The sequence below is a fragment of the Hippopotamus amphibius genome, chromosome 10, assembly GCF_030028045.1.
Source record: "Hippopotamus amphibius kiboko isolate mHipAmp2 chromosome 10, mHipAmp2.hap2, whole genome shotgun sequence".
Taxonomy (NCBI): domain Eukaryota; kingdom Metazoa; phylum Chordata; class Mammalia; order Artiodactyla; family Hippopotamidae; genus Hippopotamus; species Hippopotamus amphibius.
In genome coordinates, this window is record NC_080195.1 from 53,111,358 (window position 1) to 53,133,207 (window position 21,850).

At 37.9% G+C, this 21,850-nt stretch overlaps 1 protein-coding gene across 1 annotated transcript in view; it reads left to right on the plus strand.

Moving 5' to 3' along the window:
• IGSF11 (immunoglobulin superfamily member 11) overlaps positions 1–21,850 on the plus strand; it is a 120,597-nt gene that overhangs the window by 88,146 nt on the left and 10,601 nt on the right. The window contains exons 2-4 of the mRNA XM_057697977.1: positions 5,194–5,357; positions 7,679–7,886; positions 10,595–10,750. Coding sequence (XP_057553960.1) covers positions 5,194–5,357; positions 7,679–7,886; positions 10,595–10,750 — 528 coding nt within the window. The remainder of the gene's footprint in view (positions 1–5,193; positions 5,358–7,678; positions 7,887–10,594; positions 10,751–21,850) is intronic.

Below are 21,850 nucleotides of genomic sequence, written 5' to 3' on the forward strand. Positions count from 1 at the left end.
CCAACTTGATGGCTAGTTGAGCCACTCGCTAGCACAGGGAACTCTGGAAAGGAGCCAGATACACAGGGGCACAGGCATGGCGGGGAAGGTCAAGAGTTTGATCTTGGACAAGTTGACTGGAGGTACCTTTGAGATAGCTACGTGGAGATGTCTAGGGGGCAGTTAGATATGAGAGGAGAGGTTTGGGTTCATTAAATTTGGAAGCCATTGTCCTGTATATGAGAATTGAACCCATGATAGTGGATGAGAGTCTTCAGGGAGAGAGTTTAGAATAAGAAGAAAGGGCAGCCCTTTGCAGAATGCCAACATTTAATAGCTGGATAGAGAAGAGAGAAACAGCAGATGAGACTGAGAAGTATCCAGAGGTATGGAAAGGAAACCAGAAGTAAATTATATCACTGAAGCTAAGGGAAAACTGTGTTTCAAGAAGGAGAGGGGAGTGGTCATCACTATTAGATGCTACTGAGAGTCCCAGAATGAATTCAAGAGTTGTGGAGCCATCAGGAGGTCTCTGGGAAACCGATGGAGAACTATGTGAAGACTAATGGTGGCAGCAGTATTTACAATAGCCAGGACATGAAAGCAACCTAAATATCCATCGGCAGATGAATGAATAAAGAAGATGTGGCACATATATACAATGGAGTATTACTCAGCCATAAAAAAGGAATGAAATTGAGCTATTTGTAGTGAGGTGGATGGACCTAGAGTCTGTCATACAGAGTGAAGTAAGCCAGAAAGAGAAAAACAAATGCTGTATGCTAACACATATATATGGAATCTAGAAAAATGGTACTTATGAACCTAGTGGCAGGGTAGGGATAGAGATACAGATATAGAGAATGGACCTGAGGACACCAGGGGGAGGGGAAGCTGGGACGTAGTGAGAGGGTAGCATTAATATATATACACACTACGAAATGTAAAATAGATGGCTAGTGGGAAGCTACTACAGAGCAGAGGGAGATCAGCTTGATGCTTTGTTGAAGACCTAAAGGGGTGGGATAGGGAGGTTGGGAGGGAGGCTCAAGAGGGAGGGGATATATGTATACATGTTGCTCTTTCATTTTGTTGTACAGCAGGAACTAACACAGTACTGTAAAGCAATTATACTCCAATAAAGATTAAAAAAAAAAAAGACATAATGGTGGCAGGAGTAGATTGAAGACTGAATGGTAGAAGAGTCTGGAGAGAAGGCAGCCGTTGGAGGGGACCGTGGGGTGGAGGGGACCGTGGGGTGGAGTGGAAATACTTGAGTATATTTAAATACTGTCAGAAGTCTCCAGTGCAAAGGGAGAGGCTAAGCCTACAGGATAAGGAACAGTCTATGATGAGGTTACTAAAGAGGCCAAGAGGACGGAATATAAAGTATGCTCACATGAGGGGTTGGCCTTACACGAGAGAGGAAGAGGAGTGAGAGGCAGATCGAAGCTGACTCGGAAGCAGGAAGTTGAGGGGGTTTTCATCTGATGGCTTTATGCAAAAGTCCATACTAACCTAAAATTTGGTGATTGTATAATACAGTAGTGATGATAAAAACAAAGATTTGTGGACTGATTTCTGTGTTATGTGTAGTCTTTAAGTATATGTTTTCTATAGATAAACTGGGTTTGAATCCAGGGCTTACCCTTTCCTATGTGACCTTGAGCTGTGTGACCTGGAGCTGGTTTATTCTCTCTGGGCCTCAGTTTCTTATGGATAAGAAATTATATATGAGGCATAAGATACTTTATAGTATTAGATGAGTGTGTGTGTGTGTACGTGTATGTATGTGTACATATGTTTATACGTAGTGCTTAATGTGGTCAGTGTGCCCTAAATGTCAGCTGGCAATAGTGTTCGTGGTCACTGTCAGCCGCCGGCATCTGATAGTGCCCTCATGGTGCCCTTCTGATGGTGTGATGGTGGTATTAGCCGTTTCACAGATGAAGCAACAGAATCAGAGAATAAGTGACTTATTTGAGGCCACAGAGCTAAGTAAATGGAAGAGCCAGATTTCAAACTAGACGTATCCAGCTTCAGACCCACACTTTTCCAAGTTCTGAAAGCAGCTTATCTAGAGTATTTCTCCTGCACCTATCTCAGTGCTTGAGATTCCAGGGTTCACCTTGTGTGAAAATGCGAGGTGAATGAAGTCAGTCTTTCGCAGCGTCTGCCACCCCTGAGGCCTTGCCCTCTGCCAGCAGACCTGCTGTGTTTCCCTCAGCTCCAGTCCCAGTCCTGTGCATCTACTCTTCCTGTATTTTAGTAGTTTTCCCATCTTTATCTTTCATTCTTAGTTTATGTTGCGCTTTTTTCTCTTTTTAAAATTTGTATCGAAGATTGTGTGAGTTCAGCTTGACATTAGTGAATTGAGGGTGGAGAGTATATGTTATCCTAGGCAGTTAGTTTAAGGGGGGTGTATTCCCTGCACTTCGTCCTTGGAGTATTAGCTGAAGAACGAAGTGATGGAGGTTTTTTTGCCAGTTTGGTTTCCACACTCACTTTTAAAAAATCTCCCTTGCGTTGATCATAGTCATTGTAACAAATGTCCTCTGTTAGCCCACCTCTACCCGTGAGGTGCCTTGTTCCTGCCGCCGTGGTGTGATCAGATAACCTCCGCCTCCCGCCTCTTAGCACCTGAGCTTCTTTCAGCTTTCCTTTGAAAGGTAGAGACTTTCCCTCACGTGATTTAACTTAGAGACGTTTCCTGATGTTATCCAGTGCTTTATATCCTACCACAGATGGCTCATTTTATGAAACATTTTATCCTGTGAATTTAACTCCTAAGAGAGTCATCAGACTATATGTGAAGAACAGGAAGTTTTATAGAAGGAAGGTGTTATGTATGTTTATTTTTTAAGCACACTGTAATCATAACAGCATGCTATTGTGTTACTTTTTGGGGGAGAATTGAGAGAATGTTGCTTCAAAATAAAACAGTTTGAGATAGTGCCACAGACTTAATGTATTTGTCATAATTAGAATAGCTTCTTTGTTGGATCCCTCTGACCTATTTTAATCTCCTGTTATTCCCATATTGTTCTATAGTCGCAGGGGGCAGGCATTCTTTTCAGAAGAGATAACAGTTGATTTTGACTTGCCAGCAATTAGCTCTGGTAAGTTACTGTTTTCTTTTTTTGAATTTAAAAGAAATACTGGGGTATAATTTACATTCCAAAGAACTCACCCATTTAAAGTATAAAATTCAATTATTTTTAGTAAATTTGTACAACCGTCAAAACAACCCAGTTTTAGAAGTTTTCCACTGCCCTGGAAAGTTCCGTTGAACCTGTTTGCATCAATCCCCTTTCCTTTCTCTACCCTCATGTAGTCACTGATTTGCTTCCTGTCTCTCTAGATTTGCCTTTTCTGGACATTTCATATAAATGGAATAATATAGTATGTAGGCTTTTGAATCTGCCTTCTTTCACTTAGCAGGATGTTTTTGAGAGGCTCATCCATGTTGTAACATGTATCAGTAGCTTGTTGCTTTTTATTTCTGAATAGTATTTTGTTGTATGATATACCACATTTTGTTTATTCATCAGCTGATGGATATTTGTATTATTTCCACTTGGAGGTATGATATCAGTAATGCTGATCTTTGTGTGGACATATATTTTCATTTTACTTAGGTAGATTCCTGGGAATGGAATTTCTGGGTTGTATGGTGAGTTTGTTCCATGTCTATGTTAAACTTTTTAAGAAACTGAAACTATTTTCCTAAGTGACTGTACCATTTACATCTCCACTAGCAATGAATGAGAAGGTTTCCAGCTTCTCTACGTCCTTGTCAGTGCTTGGTTTTGTTTTGTTATAAGCATTCCAGTGGATGTGTGATGGTACCTTATTGTGGTTTTAATATTCAGTTTCAGAGTCAGTAATAATGTTGAGCATCTTTCCATGTGCTTGTTACTAACCTTTGTTGAAATATTTACTCAGATGTTTTAATATTAGGTTGTTTGTTTTTCTTTATTGAGCTGTGATAGTTCTTTATATATTCTGTATATAAGTCCTTTATCAGATATGTAATTTACAAATATTTTTTTCCCAGTCTATACTTTGACTTTTTATTTTCTTAAGTCTTTTGAAGCACAAAAGTTTAAAAAAATTTTTTAATCAGGTCCAAATTTATTAATTGTTTTCTTTTATGGTGTATGGTCCTGGTGACATAACTAAGACCTGTTTGACTAACCCATGCCCACCAAGATTTTCTCCTGTGTTTACTTCTAGAAGTTTAATAGTTTTAGCGCTTATGTTTAGGTCCATGATGCATTTTGAGTCGATTTTTGTGTATGCTGTGAGGTAAGGGTCTGAGTTAAATTTTTTGCATATTAATATTGAATTTTTCCAATATCATTTGTTGAAAAGGCTATTTTTCCCCTCACTTAATTGTGTTGTACCTTTGTTGAAAAGCATTGATCATAACTGAGTGGGGTTTATTTCAGAACTGTGAATGCCGTGCCTTTTGTCTGGGGCTCTGTCCTTAGGCTAGTATCACACTGTTCCGATTGCTATAGCTAATTTATAGCAGATTTTGAAATCAGATAGTGTAACATCTCCAAATTTGTTCTTTTTCAGTATTCTCTCGGCTGTTCTAGGTCTTTGCCTCTTCATGTGTTTTAGGATTAGTTTGTCAGTATCTATAAAAAGCCGGCTGCGAGTTGATTGGGATTGCTCTCCATCTGTAGGTCAATTTGGAGAGGATTGGCACCTTAACGATATTGATTCTTCCAACCCATGAACATTGCATATCCATTTATTTAGCCTTATTTGATTTCTTTCATCAGCATTTTATAGTTTTCAGGGTATAGATCCTGAGCATATTTTGTTGGATTTATATATAAGCATTTAATTTTACAGTGTGTTATTGTGTAATGGTGCTTTAAAAATACTTTATTTCTCATCCCTCATCACTATTAAAGCTTTGCTCAGACCCTGTCAGTTGAATTCTCCCGATTTGTATTTGAATCTGGCAACTATCAGATAGTGTCTTACAAAATAGAATAAGTGTCTTCTAATATTTTTCATTTATAGTTTCTAGGAAGTTAAGGATGAACAATTTTTATTATTTTCACTCAGTGTGTGGTCAGTCGATGTTTAGTAAGACTGTCATGTCAGTCTGTTTACATTATCAATACTATAAAACACACAAACCTTTTCTGAAGGGATTTGGTCTATCACATAACCTCCCTGTTCCTCCTTCTGTAGGTGTTGCAGCTTCCCTGGAAGTCTCCGAGAGCCCTGGGAGTGTCCAAGTGGCCCGGGGTCAGACGGCTGTCCTGCCCTGTACTTTTACTACCAACGCTGCCCTCATTAACCTCAATGTCATTTGGATGGTCATTCCTCTCTCCAATGCGAACCAGCCTGAGCAGGTACTTCTGTTCCATCCTATGCTACCACTGAAATTTAAGTCTTTTCATAAGCGGTAGATAGGAAAGCATCTTGAGTACATATTTGATTTCTAGAATAAGGGGATACTTTGAGTGTACATATGCTGTTTTAAGTCCTACTCCTGCATTATTTGGTCAACTATCAGAAGAAGCTATCCTCTTTGTAAAAGATATTTTTAAATTAAAAAATTTTTATTTTTAAAATTTATTTAATTTAATTAATTAATTTATTTATTTATTTTGGCTGCATTGGGCCTTTGCTGTGGGTGGGCTTTCTCTAGGTGTGGTGAGTGGGGGCTACTCTTCATTGTGGTGTGTGGGCTTCTCATTGCAGTGGCTTCTCTTGTTGCAGAGCACGGGCTGTAGGTACGCGGGCTTTAGTAGTTGTGGCGCATGGGCTCAGTAGTTGCGGCTTGTGGGCTCTAGAGCGCAGGCTCAGTAATTGTGGTGCACGGGCTTAGTTGCTCTGCCGCATGTGGGATCTTCCTGGACCAAGGCTGGAACCCATTTACCCTGCATTGGCAGGTGGATTCTTAACCACTGAGCCACAAGGGAAGTCCCAAAGAGATATTTTTTTAAATTGAGATGTCAAGGGGATCCTTCTGAGGTTTTCATGTAGGAACCTGGAATTTCATCAAAAGATATTGCTGACAGGAAATACCAAGACAGAAAAATGCAAAGTATATTTTGACAGGGAGGGACTAGCACTAACAGGTGGATGAGAAAGTACTTTTTAAAGATAGTGATAATATTAAGGGAGTAATATTAGATAGTATAGTTGATTTTTTTGGTTAATTGCACAAGTATTTTAAAATAAACAAAGCCAGGCACACTAGCCATCTTCCAAGAGTCTCAAATAAATTAGGGTACACGAAAATAAAAGCTGCTATCTAATAAGCTGTATCAGTTACAGGTAAAAGACCCCACAACATGTGATACCCACTGCAGAAAATAATGCTCAGAAAATTAGTGAATTGTGACCTTGACTATACCTGCACTTCCAAAGTTAACGTATTTCTGTTATGAAGCTTTTCTGCTTCAGTAAGTTTTTTACTACCTAAAAATATTTTACAAGCTAAGTTTTCTGATAGGAAATTTAAATTGATATTACTTAACAGTAATTTCTTCTATTTCCTTAATCCATGGAACTTTAATAATTGGACTGAGCCTTTGAGATCATTTTGTTCAACTTCATCATTTTAAGAGTCAGTGACAGGGCTTCCTAGGTGGCGCAGTGGTTGAGAACCCACCTGCCAACGCAGGGGGCATGGGTTCGATCCCTTCTCCAGGAAGATCCCACATGCCACAGAGCAACTAAGCCCGTGCGCCACAACTACTGAGCCTGCACTTTAGAGCCCGTGAGCTACAGCTATTGAGCCCATGTGCTGCAACTACTGAAGCCCATGTACCTAGAGCCCATGCCCTGCAACAAGAGAAGCCACGGCAATGAGGAGCCTGCGCACCACAATGAAGAGTATCCCCCACTTACCACAACTAAAAAAAGAAAGCCTGCGCACAGCAAAAAAGACCCAACACAGCCAATAAAATTAATTAATTAATTAATTAATTTAAAAAAAAAGAGTCAGTGACAGAGGCAATGAAAGACTTGACCACAGTCACCCAAACATTTAAGGAGCAGCTTAGATAAAACCAGGTACCTTACTCTTAGCGCAAAGGGCTTTTTGCGATGCCACTGTGAGTCCTCTTCCATGAGTAGTTATCTTTGGTAAAGAAGTTGACAAAAGATAAGCAGTTGTGGACTTGTAACTCTTCTTCCCTTTTATGACATTCACTTATATTCAGTTTATAATTGTGATCTATCACTTTGTGACCTACTAAGCATGAGGATGGCAGTGCTAATTTTTTAGCACCAAAAATATTTTGGAATTAATTGTTTGAACTGGTACAAGTATTTATGGACTGATAATAAGGTGTCATAAAATGCACTTTCTGGGGGGGGAGTCAAGGAAGGGAGGGAATACGGGGATATGTGTATAAAAACAGTTGATTGAACTTGGTGTACCCCCCCAAAAAATAATAAATAAATAAATAAAATTAAAAAAAATGCACTTTCTATATTCTGATGAGTTAGGTAAGGGTATGATGTTATTCCAGTTTGGTATGTAAGAATTTAGAACCCCTCGATATCTGCAGTAGGTGCTGTAGTAAAAAGTTGGTGACAACTCTAAGATTAGAAGTATAATTTTCCAGTGTTTGGTACAGTCTGCTGTTTAATAGATAGTTATTGTTGTGTCTAGAAGGAGATGCAGTGGCCAGTTTATTTCTTTTGGTTTCCTTTGCAGGTCATTCTGTATCAGGGTGGACAGATGTTTGACGGTGCCCCCCGGTTCCATGGTAGGGTTGGATTTACAGGCACCATGCCAGCCACCAATGTCTCTATCTTCATTAACAACACCCAGCTGTCAGATACAGGCACCTACCAGTGTTTGGTCAACAACCTTCCAGATAGAGGGGGCAGGAATATTGGGGTCACCGGCCTCACAGTTTTAGGTGAGTGACAGGAAATGTTCCAGTTACCTTGGCTTTACTTACGAATTTACTCTCAAGTGTATTTACTTCTGCCAGTTCTTCTCTGCTCTCCGTCTATTGTGTCCTTTTCCTGTCCCCTCTCCTTTCAGCTCCATCTGGACTCGGCTTCTCCATGCTTCTTCCACACAGTCTCCCCACCCATTACTCCATTTCAGGTGGTTCTCGAAAGCTTACTTCTTAAATGACTTACTTCTTAAATGTAGGTGGAGAAAGGTGGGATAAAATACCATCAAAAGCGACCTCTCACTTTTCCTAAGCTTTTACAGGATAGGACTTATTGTTGAGAGCAAATTAAATTAAGAACGACTGATTATGAGTAGGGAGCAGGGGTTTTAGCACATGTGAGAATAAATTTACTACTACTTTATATCTGTGTAACGCTGAGTAGACCCACGATGGTTCTAAGCTTTCACCTCTTGCGCTGGAAGAATTTTAGTAACTCTTCCTCAAAAGTATCCTTGTCTGGACGATAAATTATATGATCAATTTGATCTTAATACTGAGACCGAAGAGATTTAGAGCCTTTCCCAAGGGTATATAGGTCACGAACGACAATAAAGTTCAGATTAAAATTTAGGTCTCTACTCAAACTAGTATTCCTTCCATTATACTGTACAGATAAGCTGTGCCAAGTTGCATTCATTCTAAACACGTTTTATTTCTCAGTTCCACTGCTTCTGAAACAAAGTGCTGCCTCCTGAATGGGGACTTGTGGTAGAAGTAGCTAAATTCAGTTCATCTGAGAAGACTGAGAAGTTCTTAGAGAAAGCTGATGCTCTGGACTGTCCTCTGCCCTACTCAAGTCTCAGAATTGACTCCAGATTCCTTGGCACATTTTCCTGCTTTTCCTTTCCCCTGTTGAGTCACTGGAGGATACCAGTGCTGGGGGTTCTTGTCATTTTCCTTCTTTGCACGAGAAAATGCTATAGCCCTGGTGCCTTGTTCTCCCAGTCCTCAAACAGAATAAAAAAACTAAGGACAAGTGAGAGATTCCTATCCTAGAACTGTTATTCATTCAAATATATTAAAATTGTATTTATTAAAATACTCTGAGTACTGATTACAGATCACTACTGGAATTTAACATTATTTTGATGCCTACACCTGTAATTTAGGTAACGAGCTTCTCACATGATCCACGTTTATTTTTTCATTTTTTAAAGGAAGGAAAAAACCCTCTATCTTATAGATAATGCTACCTTCAAATAGTTATTTTGAGTTTCCACTCATAGCATCATGGTGGCAGTGTTTAAGGCAGTAAATTGAGATTGGTTTATCCCATCACAGCAGTTAAGATTCCCTGAGATTTTTCAGTCTTTCTACATATACCCTTTCATTGTTCCCTCTTCCCCCATCCATTTTCTTTCCTGGTTCCTCTGTGTAGTGCACTCATTTCCCACTCATTCATTCATGTTTGCGAGGTTGAACACCTTTATTAAAAAGTCATTAGCATTACAAGGGCATCATCACTTGTATTTAAACTCTACTGCATGCATTACCCAATATAAGAAACTCAGTCATGGGCTTAGTTTATATTTTTATTTGCTTGCTTTTTTTTTTTTTTTACTATAAACTATCACCTTTTTTTTGGTAATTTTTTGTTTCACATCCTTTGTGTCCTTATCTGTCTTAATGATTATAAAATGTCCATTGCATTACTATCAAATAGTAGATACACTTGAATCTTACTCTGACCCCCCGCACTGTAAAACAGAAGTTGGCATAAAGTTTGTGTGTCTGGTTTTGTTTGTAAAGTAACAAAGAACTATGTAGCTGGCAGGGCAAGTGGATGCTGTTCCTCAAAATATCTTCTTTACAAGTGGGCTCTTTCAGCTGTTAAAAAAAATTTAATTGTGGTAAAATATAACAAAATTTACCATCTTAGCCACTTCTTAAGTGAACAGTTTAGTATATTCACATTGCTGTGCAACCAATCTCCAGAACTGTCTTCAACTTGCAAAAATACAAGTCTACCCATGAAATGACATTTCTTCCTCCCCTCAGCTGCTGGAAACCAGTTTTGTTTTCTTTCTCTATGAATTTGCGTACCCTAGGTGCTGCGTGTGAGTGGGATCATACACTGTTTGTCTTCTTATAGCTGAATTATTTCACTTAGCATTATGTTCTCAAGGTTCATCTATGTGGTAGCATGTGTCAGAATTTCCTTACCTATCAAGGCCAAATAATAGTCCATTGTATGTATATACCATATTTCGTTTATCCATCCATCCATCTACGGACACTTGGGTTGTTTCCACCTTTTAGCTGTTGTGAGTAATGCTGCTGTGAACATGTGTGTGTTCGTTCAGTAATGCTTTTAAAAGCAATATGTTGACACGAAGGATCTTAAGAATTCTTCGAATACTTCTTTGGGGGAAGAAGAGTGAAACTAAAACCATAAAATATCTTGAAAATAGAGTCAGAGGGTATTACCCCTTTTACGTACTTGCTTCCTGCCAGCTGAAGCTGTAGACCCTGCACCTGTGGCCCAGTCCTACGAATAGTACATACGACCCAATGGCTTTGCTCATGAGGTCGTCTCTCCCAGTGTTTGTTCCCAAAGCAGTGTTATCTGAGGTTCCAGTGTGCTGAATGAATGTCGACGTCTCCTCTGTCACCATCTGGCTCGTGGTAAATGTATACTTTATTGCTTGCTCTCCCTGTTATAGTTCCCCCTTCTGCCCCACACTGCCAGATCCAAGGATCCCAGGATATCGGCAGCGATGTCATCCTGCTCTGTAGCTCAGAGGAAGGTATCCCTCGGCCAACTTACCTTTGGGAGAAGTTAGACAGCACCCTCAAACTGCCTCCAGCAGCCACTCAGGGTATGTATGGTGTTGCTTTGCCCATTGAGTTAATTATCATGGAAAATTCTGATCTGCAGGCTCACAAAGTAATTAACTGTAATGGATTTTGAAGAATAACGCATCGTATTTGTAACTGCTGAAAAAAGCTCTCTGGATCGTTTTGTGTTTTCAGCTTTGAAGGGAATAAAAATATCTTCTTTCATCTTCTCATTGCTGCCTTTATGAAATATATCTTATCCAGTGGTAACTATATATGGAAATTCTCTTCCTTTGTAGTGAGGATTTAAAATAGCTAATTGGTAGTTTCTTTGAACTGTTAACTGTAAGATAATCCTTGGAGTTTATAACAGAAAATCCGCCTCCTACTTAAGAAACAAGGGGCCTAATTTAGTGTGAGAGACATCAGCATGGTCATGAGAGGGTTAACCGTCCTGTTTGCAGCCTCAAGTCTAATTAGAGGAGGAAGATGGGAAGGAGAACAGGAAAAGGCCTCAGATCACGGGAGACCCAGGAGCTGATCACACCAGACAGGTAAAGATGGAGGAGGCATGTGTCATCGATGGTTTTCTGTGTGTAAATCCAACTGCTTAGATTTGATATTAAAAGAAACACCCTTGAAAAATTGAGGAAAATTTGTGAAATGAGGGAAACTATAGAATTATATATGTAATTTCTATTTCAAAAAAATAAAATTTAGCAGCCTTCTACATTGCATCATCTCTAACACAGAGCATGTCTCTCCTAGCATTCTCAGGGCAGACTTAGAAATCTTAACTTAAGGAGCTGGCAGTTAATGGAGAGGTCCCAAACATCTTTACTTATGCCTGATAAGTTTGAATCATATCGATGGTATAGACAAGTCATGGAAAGGAGAGTCCCAAGTTGTATGGTGAAGTTAGACATATTAAAGAACCAGGACCACCAGCCTCTTAAGAGCTTTTAAGTTTCCTTTAAGAATCCCCACAGAAATTATTAATGGCTCTTCCCATCCCTTTCTAATTAACCTGGCCCAGTATTAATTATTTAAAAAAACTTCTTTTCAACATGATACCTTTTAGGTTACTCTAATAATGATTACTGCAGTGCTGTTCCCTACTGGTTGTTCATTGCTAGATATTTTAGCCATACCGTGGGCTAAATAGTTTGCGAGTGTGTGTGTGTGTGTGTGTGTGTGTATGTGTGTGTGGACTAATCTGTTAATCTTACCATTATAAGTGGTGTGTTTAAAATAGGTCTTGTCTTGAAATCCTGAAAACTATATTCAAGTGGTAGATTTTCCAGTAACTATTTCTGTGACAGTTCACCTCTTTGGGCCTGCGCTTTTTTTTTGTAAAATAAGGGGATTTGACAATATCATCTCCAAGGTCCTCTGTATCAGCAGTAAGATTTCATGATTTATAACATTTCTTTGAAATTTTGGGTTGCGCTTAGAATTACAAATAAAAGTTTAAAAGTGGTTGTATGAAAGTTGCAAATATCTGTAAAAAGAGCCTTCCATATGTCTTTGTTTCTGAATAAATATATATTAGTCAAGTTTCGCGATTTCTTCTTTGCAACTTGAATATTCTTTGGTACTGTAGGTGTAAGAGTGAACTGGAATGCCACAGATGAAAACATGTGTCTTTTATAATTCAAACTCTGGATCAGTTATCAGACTTACTTTGGATAACTTCATCTATCATAATAATACACATTAAATGAGTCAGATTTTTAAGATAAATTTATCTCTTGATATCCACATTACTAAAGTAAACAAAATAGCATATAATCCCAAAATAATTTAGAATTTTTTAGATTTACTTTACTAATGTGTATGCATTTGCTTAATATAAATTCAGAGAAAAGAGTAATTGACATCAGGAAAAGGCATCCCAGAAGTCTGATTAGTGACAGGGCATAATATTTGGGGATTAGAATTGTCCTTATATATAGGGGCTAGCATGAAGGAGCTCCTTCTGGTCAAACCTGGGACAGTTTGAACATTGAAATAAACATGTAATCCATTGAATAAAATGAGAATCCCTGAACCCCTACTGATATACATAAATAAATGGGGTAGAAGGGAAAGCATTTTCTTATAGTAGAATGCCTACCAGAGTATGTAGAAAGAATGACAGAGTTAGAAAATCACCCGTGATGTCAAAGTAGGGGGCAAACATTTGATGAGGAACAAGATGTTTACCTAGTTCCAAAGTATTTCCCCGCAAATAACCTATTACTTACAAAGAAAAAATAGTAACTTTATAGTACAGAGACCTGGTGGAAACCACTTTAACCACATAAGCAGTGTTGTGACAAACTGGTATTGTGTGCCTCCTGGCATCTGCACTGAGGAGGACACAGCATCACTGCTGTGGTAGTCCTGTCAAAACACATCACCTGCGTCCAGTCATGAGGAAACATCCAGCAAAGGCGAAGACAAACTGTCCCAGATTGAAAGAGACTAGAAAGTTAAAACAACTAAGTGCAATACAGAATCCTGGATTAGAATCTGGACAGGGGAAGAAATAGCTATAAAGAACATTACTGGGACAATTGATGAAATCTGAGTATTAATTGTATCAGTGTAAACTTCTTGACTTTGATACTTGCACTGTGATTATGTAAAGGATAAATTTGTTCCTAGGAAATACTAAGTACTTAGTGGTAAAGAGGCACAATGTCTTCAACTTGCTCTTAGGTGGTTCAGGAAAATATTTCTATATATAGCAAGAAAATGATAACCAAATAGGGCAAAATATAAATAATTATTGAATCTGAGTAGATGATATATGATACACAAGAATTCCTTGCAGTATTCTTGCAACTTTTCTCTAAGTTTAAAATTATGGCACAATAAAAGTTACCAAAAAGTTGTCATCATACAGTGTACACGTGGACACTAAAGACTGAATAAATTTGGAACCAGCATGCTATGGAGGTATACTTTGTTTTTATACAGAGGAATAATGAAGTGGATTTAGTATTGTTCTTTTGGTATATAGCACTTTGAATTCTAAAATAAAGGACAACTGTATTTGATGGATTTTATTCAAAGCAAAATATAGCAGTTTGGCCTATGTTTCATCAGGCCTGTACAGTCGGCCCAGGTCCCATTAAGTGGAAACATAATGCATGAGACAGTTCATCAGCCTCTGTATCAGTGGTTCTCAACCAGGGACAGTTTCATTTGGCAAGGTCTGGAGACATTTTCAGTTGTCACAGCTGGAAGGAAGGTACTACTGGCAGCTAGTGGGTAGAGGCCAGGGATGCACACGTCAGCCCCCACAATAAAGACTTATCCAGCCCCAGATGTCAATAGGTGAATTACATTAATAGATTTTCAAACATTAAAACACCCTTGCATTTCTGGAATAAAGTCTACTTGTGATTATTTTTCAATAAATTGCTAATATTCAGTATGCTAATATTTTAATAGAACTTTCTCATCTGTGATCATAAGTGAGAATGGCCCATATTTTTCTGTCTTCTGTTACCTTTGGTTGAGTTTTAGTATCAGATTATAGAATGTCCTCATGAAATGAGTCGGGCAGCTCTTCCTCTTTTTCTGTTCTCTGAAATAGTGTGAATAAGAAAGACGTTATCTGATGATATTGTAGAATTTGCTTGTAAAAGCTTTGCCTTGCTGTTGCCTTTTTTGTTGTATTTTTTTGCCTACTGATTCAGTTTCTTTAATGTTGTAGGTTAATTTAGATTTTCTGTACTTTTTATTTTTCTGGAAAATGTCTCTTTTCTCTGTTTCTGCACATTAGCATCAACTTGTTGACAGTATTCTCTATATGGAAATAGAAGCATGTATTTAAGAGTGCAGGTTCTGGAGTTAGAGGATGTGGTGTGGAATCCCAGCTCCAGGTTTTCTTATATGTCAAATGGAGACAGTGATAGTAACTGCCTCCCGCGGGTGGAATAAAGGTTAAATGAAAATGCATGTGAAACGTTTAGAACAGCGTCTGGCATATATGAGCACTTAATAAATATTAGCATTTATGTTATTAGTATTATTATTTCCTTGTGAATTTTAAAACTCTCTGCATTTATGTTCCCCTTTTCATTCCTAATTCTGCTTGTCCTTTTCATCTTTGTTTTTAATCAGTCCTGCCTAAACCAAGCTTTTGCTTTTATTTATACTTTTGTATCCTTGTTTTAATTTCTGTTCTTCATTTATTCATTTAACAAATGTTTATTGGGGACCTACTAGGTCCAGACACTGTGCTAAGTGCTGGAGATGCATCAATGAACAGAGATCCTTCCCCTTGTAGAGCTTGTATTCGTGGGTGGAGATTGAACATAATGAAGCAGTAAATTGCAGAGATTGTTTCAAGGTGGTAAATTCATTGGGGGAAAATAGAGGAGTGTAAAATGGATTAGGTGAGGCATGGGAGGCTGAAATTTGAAAAAGGTTCTTAGGGTAAGCCTTGTTGAGAAGATGATATTCTAGCAAAGATCTGAAGATGATAAAGGAATGAGACGTGAATATGGGGACTGGAGAGCATTCCAGGCAGAGGGAACAGCCATCTGAAGGCCCTGAGGCAGGAGTATGCCTGGTGTTTTAGATGAACAGCAAAGAAGCCAGTGTGTTTGGCATGGAGTGAGCAAGGCAGAGAATAGCAGGAGCTATTATTGTATTATTGTATACTTACATTATCGTGTAAGTATGTCCACTTACAGGTCCTAGGATGGAGGTATGGTATGTGTATATATGTGTGTATATATATGTATGTGTGTGTGTATATATTTTAAATTTATATTTGTTACTTGTATTATTCAAATACTCTATATATCTTTACCAATATTTTATCTCTTTCAGCTAGTATTTTATGAGAGATTTGTTTAAAAATCACATAGTAGGACTGTGGATTTGTCAGTTATGCTTTCTCTTTTTTAACCTATCCTGGGCCTCTGTTGCTTATATGTTGTTATATCTCACTGATTCTTTATGCTTAATATGCATTTTTGTGTCATTTTAACTGTTATTAAAACTCCTGTAGTAGCTTTCTTTGGTTAATTCTTACTGTTATGTTTCTGTTTTATGGCTCATTTACTTTTGGGTTTCTGTGCTTTATGTTTTAGGTGTATCTCTTGTAAACAGCAAGTCTGGATCTAGTTGGGTTTCCAAACTACAATCTGAGAGTATTTTTCCTTTGACTGATTGAATCAAAACAATTCCTCTGTGTGTGTGTGTGTGTGTGTTGTGTGTACTCTCCCCCTCCCCCACATCTTTATCCATTCATGTGTTGATGGACGTTTAGGTTGCTCCCATATTTTGGCTATTGAAAATAATGCTGCTGAGAACATTGGAGTGTATACATCTTTTTGAATTTGTGTTTTCATTTTCTTTGGATATATACCCAGCCGTGGAATTGCTGTATCATGTGGAAGTTCTATTTTCAGTTTTTTTTTAAGAAACCTCAATGCTGTTTTCCATAGTGAGTATAAAAATTTACATTTCCACTAATAGTGTACATTCCTTTTTCTCTATATCCTTGCCAACGTTTATTATTTGTTGTCTTTTTTTTACAATAGCCATTCTGACAGTGTGAAGTGATAGCTCATTGTGCTTTCGATTTGCAGTTCCCTGATGATTAGCAATGTTGAACATATTTTCGTGTGTCTATTGGCCATCTGTATCTCTTCTTTGAAAAAAGTCTAGTCAGATCTTCTGCTCAGTTTTTAATCAGGTTGTTTGCTTTTTTGACATTGAGGTGTATGAGCTGTTCATATATTTCGGATATTAACCCATTACCAGGCATATCATTTGCAAATATCTTCTCCCATTCAGTAGATTGTCTTTTTATTTTGTATATGGTTTCCTTCACTGTGTAAAAGCTTTTAAGTTTAATTAGATTCCATTAGTTTATTTTTATGTTTGTTTCTCTTGCCTAGGGAGACAGATCCAAAAAATATTGCTAAGACTTATGTAAAAGGGTGTGTTGCCTATGTTTTTTTCTAGGAGTTTTATAGTTTTTGATTTTAAATTTAAGTCTTTAACCCATTTTGAAAATATTTTTATATATGGTGTGAGAAAATGTTCTAATTTCATCCTTTTACAGGTAGCTGTTCAGTTTTCCCAACACCACTTATTGAAGACACTGTCTTTTCCCATTTGTATATTTTTGCCTCCTTTGTTGTAGATTAATTGACCCATATGTGTGTGAGTTTATTTCTGGGCTCTCTATTCTGTTTTATTGATCTGTGTGTCTGTTTTTGTGCCAGTAACATACTGTTTTGGTTACTGTAGCTTTGTAGTGTAGTCTGAAGTCAGGGAGGATTATACCTCCAGCTTTGTTTTTTTGTTTGTTTGTTTTTTTCTTTTTTCCTCAAGATTGCTCTGGATATTTGGGGTCTTTGGTGGTTCCATATGAATCTTAGGATTGTTTGTTTTAGTTGTGTGAAAAATGTCATGGGTATTTTGATGGGGATTGCATTAAATCTGTAGATTGCTTTGGTAATTTTAACAATACTAGTTCTTCCAATCCATGAACATGGGATATCTTTCCATATCTTTGTATCATCTTCATCATCAGTGTGTTATAGTTCTCTAAGTATAGGCTTTTCATTTCCTTGGTTAAATTTATTCCTAAGTATTTTATTCTTTTTGATATGGTTGTAAATGGGATTCTTTTCTTGTTTTCCCTTCCTTATAGTTCATTATTGATGTACAGAAAAGAAGCAGATCTCTGTATATTGATCTTGTATCATGCAACTTGATTAAATTCATTTATTAGTTCTAATAGTTTTATGATGGAGCATTTAAGGTTTTCTATATATAGTATTGTGTCATCTGCAAATAATGACAGTTTTACTTCTTCACTCTTATTTTTCTTACCTGATTGCTGTGGTGAGGACTTCCAGTACTAAGTTAAATAGAACTAGTGAGAATTGACATGCTTGTCCATTGTTCAGATTTTCCCCATTGAGTATGCTAGCTGTATTGTTATAAATGGCCTTTATTATGTTGAGATATGTTCCTCTGTACTATCTTTGTGGAGAATTTTTATCATGAATGCATGTTGAATTTTGTCTGATGCTTTTTCTGCATCTGTCTAAGTGATCATGTTATTTTTATCCTTCCTTTTGTTAATGTGGTGTATCACACTGATTTATTTTTGGATGTTGAACTGTCTTTGCATCCCTGGTAGAAATCCTGCTTGATCATGGTGTATGATTTTGGTTATATATTGTTGAATTTGGTTTGCTAATATTTTGTTGAGGATTTTTGCATCTACATTCATCAGGAGTATTGACCTGTAATTTTTTGGTCTAGTTTTGTCTTTATCTAGTTTTGGTATAAGGGTGATGGTGGCCTTGTAGAATGAATTAAGGGATGTTCCTTCGTCTTTAATTTTTTTAACAGTTTGAGAAAGATAGGTATTAACTCTTCTGTATATGTTTGGTAGAATTCCCCTGTGAAGCCATCCAGTCCTGGACTTCCCTTGGTTGGGAGTCTTTTTTATTACTGATGCATTTTCAGTACTAGTAATCAGTTGGTTCAAGTTATCTGTTTCTTCCTGATTCAATCTTGGAAGATTGTATGTTTCCAGGAATTTATCAGTCTCTTCTAGGTTGTCCAGTTTGTTGGCATATATCTATTCATAGTATTTGCTTATGATTGCTTGTATCTCTGTGATATCAGTTGTAATTTCTCCTCTTTCATTTCTTATTTATTTGTGTTCTCTTTCTTTTTTCTCAATGAGCCTGGCAAGAAGCTTATCAATTTTGTTTATCTTTTAGAGAAACCAGCTCTTGGTTTTACTGATCTTTTCTTTCTTTCTTTTTTTTTTTTTTTGTCTCTATTTCCACTCTGATGTTTATTATTTCCTTCCTTCTGCTGACTTTGTTTGTTTTTCTTTTTCTAATTTCTTTAGATGGTAGGTGAGGTTGTTTATTTGAGACTTTTCTTGTTTCTTGATGAAGGCTTGTATCGCTATAAACTTCTTCCCCCATTAGAACTGCTTTCGCTTCATCCCATAGATTTTGGAAAACTGTATTTTTATTTTCATTTGTCTCAAGGTGTTTTCTGATTCCCTCTTTGATTTCTTCATTGACCCATTGGTTTTTTGGTAGCATGTTTAGTCTCTACGTATTTTTGTTTTTCCCATTTTTCTTCCTATAATTGGTTTCCAGTTTCATACAATGGTGGTTGGTAAATAGGTTTGATATAATTTATATTCACTTTAATTTTGTTGAGACTTGTTTTGTGGGCTAACATGTGATCTTTCCTGGAGAACATTCCATGTGCACTTGAAAAGAATGTGCATTCTGTTGTTTTGGATAGAATGTCCTATAGATAGCTTTTAAGTCCATCTGGTCTAATGTGTTATTTAAGACCACTGCTTTCTTTATTGATTTTCTGTCTGGATGATCTATCTATTGGTGTAAGTGGGGTGGTAATGTCCCCTACTATTATTATATTATTGTCAGTTTTTTCCTTTATATCTATTAATATTTGCTTTATATATTTTGGTGTTCCTGTATTAATGAATGTTATATCCTTTTCTTGTATTAATCCCTTTACCATTATATAATGACCTTTTTGTCTTTTATAGACTTTGTTTTAAAGTTGTACACCTGAAACTAACACAACATTGTAAATCAACTATACTCCAAAAAAAGTCTACTTTGTCTAATATGAGTGTTGTTACCCCAGCTTTCTTGTTTCCATTGCATGGAATATTTTTTTCCATTTTCTCACTTTTAGTCTATGGGGGTTTTAACACTGTGAGTCTCTTGTAGGCAGCATATAGATGGGTCATGTTTGTTTTATCTGATCAGTCACCCTATGTCTTTTGACCCGATCGTTTAGTCCATTGACATTTAAAGTGTTTATTGATAGGTAAATACTTATTGCCACTTTATAGCTTGTTTTCTGGTTGTTTTTGTAGTTCTCCTCTGTTCTTTCCTTCTTTTAGTCTCCTCCCTTGCAGTTTGATGGTTTTCTTTAATGTTTGTGTTTCTTTCTCTGTAGTTTTAGTGTATGTAGTGTAGGTTTTTGATTTGTGCTTACCACAGAGTTCATATATGTTGACCTACAATTATACCTACTTGTTTTAAACTGACAGTCATTTAAGTTTAAGCACATTCTAAAAGCACTACATTTTTGTTCCTCTCCCCCACATTCTATTTTTGATGTCATATTTTACATCTTCATGTCTATCCCTTAACTGTTTATTGTAGTTAAAAATGACTTTACAATTTTGGTCTTTTAACCTTTGTGCTCACTTGTTTAACTGATTGCGTCACAACGTTTACTATATATTTACTTTCACTGGTGGCATTTTCCCCTTCCTATAATTTCTTCTTTCTTGTTATAGCCTTTTCTTTTTTTACTTAAAGAAGACCCTTTAATGTTTCTTGTAAGGTCAGTTTAGTACTGATGAACTCTTAGTTTTTGCTTGTCTGAGAAGCTTTGTATCTCTCCTTCAGTTGTAAGTGGTAATCTTGCAGGGTAGAGTATCCTAGGTTGTAGGTTTTCTCCCTTTCAGCACTTTGAGTATAGCATGACACTCCCTTCTGGCCTGCAAAGTTTCTGCAGAAAAATCAGCTGATAGCCTTATATTGGTTCCATTATATGTGACTCTTGGTTTTTCTCTTGGTGCTTTTAAAATTCTCTCTTTATCTTTTTTTGCCATTTTAATTATGATATGTCTCAGTGAGAATCTCTTTGGGTTCATCTTGTTTGGGACTCTCTGTGCGTCCTGTACCTGTATATCCATTTCCTTTTTCAAGTTCATGGAAGTTTTCAACTGTAATTTCATAAAATACATTTTCTACCTCTTTCTCTTTCTTTTCTCCTTTTGGGACTGCTATAATGCAAATATCAGTACACTTATGTTGTCATAGAGGTCCCTTAAACTGTTCTCATTTTTAAAATTTGTTTTTCTTTTTTCTGTTCTGATTGAGTGATTTCCATTATTCTATCTTCCAGATCACTTGTGCATTCTTCTGTCACTTTATTTGCTGTTAATTGTCTCTGATGTATTTTTCATTTCACTTACTGTATTCTCCTGCTGTATCTGGTTCTTTTTCACATTTTATAGTTATTTATTAAAATTCTCACTGTGTTCATGTATTCTTTTCCTAAGTTCAATTGTCATTCTTATTGCTATTGCTTTGAACTGTTTATCAGGTGTTGATAAATTATCTCTATTTCATTAGGGTTTTTGTCGAGGTTTTTTTCTTATTGTTTGTTTGAAACATATTCCTTCCTCTTATTATTTTGTTTAACTTTCTCTGTCTCTGTGAAATTAGGTGAGACAATTACCTATCCTAGTCTTGAAGGTATGTCCTTGTGTGGGAATGTCTCTGCATAGAGGCTGCATGTGCCCAGTGGCTTTGGCGGGATCACTGGATCTGAAGTGCGCATGGGCGGTGTCTTCACCTGGGATGTGCTGGCCGCTACCACCTGGGTGGGTGGTAGGGCTGGAGGTGGAGGGGCTAGAGCTGGAGCCAGCTGTGCGTTGGAGCTTCTCCTGTGCTCAGTGGCTGTCACCACCTTTTTGGGGGGTGGAGTTGGGGCCACAGGGGCTGGAGCAGGATCCCTGAGGGAATTGGATTTCTCCAGGTGTGATGGCATCCTCAGCCTTGGTTTGGGGCGTGGCTGGGACCTGAAGGTTTGGGGCTGTACTTCTGTGCTACTTTCACTTTCCCCCCAGTGTGTGCACCTTGCTTAGAGGCTAGTTTGGGGCCAGAGGGGTTGGTTCCACACTACTGGGCTGGCTCCCTCCCAGGGGTGTGCAGGGACATGTGCTCAGGGGATGGCTGTCTCTGCCCTGGAGCTAGCCTTGCGCCCTCCTGAGTGTGGGCACCAAAGCGTGCACCCGCCATGGCTGCCTTTGGCCTGGTTAAGAGGCAGGGCTGGGGTCAGAGCACGTTCTGTTCTCTCAAAGTGTGTGTACTCTTGTTGGCAACAGCAGCCTCCGCCTTAGTGGAAGGCAGCTCTGGAACAAGAGTGGCTGGAGCAGGTGGCCGTTGCTGGATGGGGGGCACACCGTGGTGGTCCTGCCAGGCTGGCCAGAGCCCTGCACAGTTTCCAGCCTGCTGCTTCTGTGCTCTGACTGGGAGCAAGCAGGTCTGTGCACAAGCTCTTCAAGAGTGTAGTGTTGGTTTCTTACAGCCCTC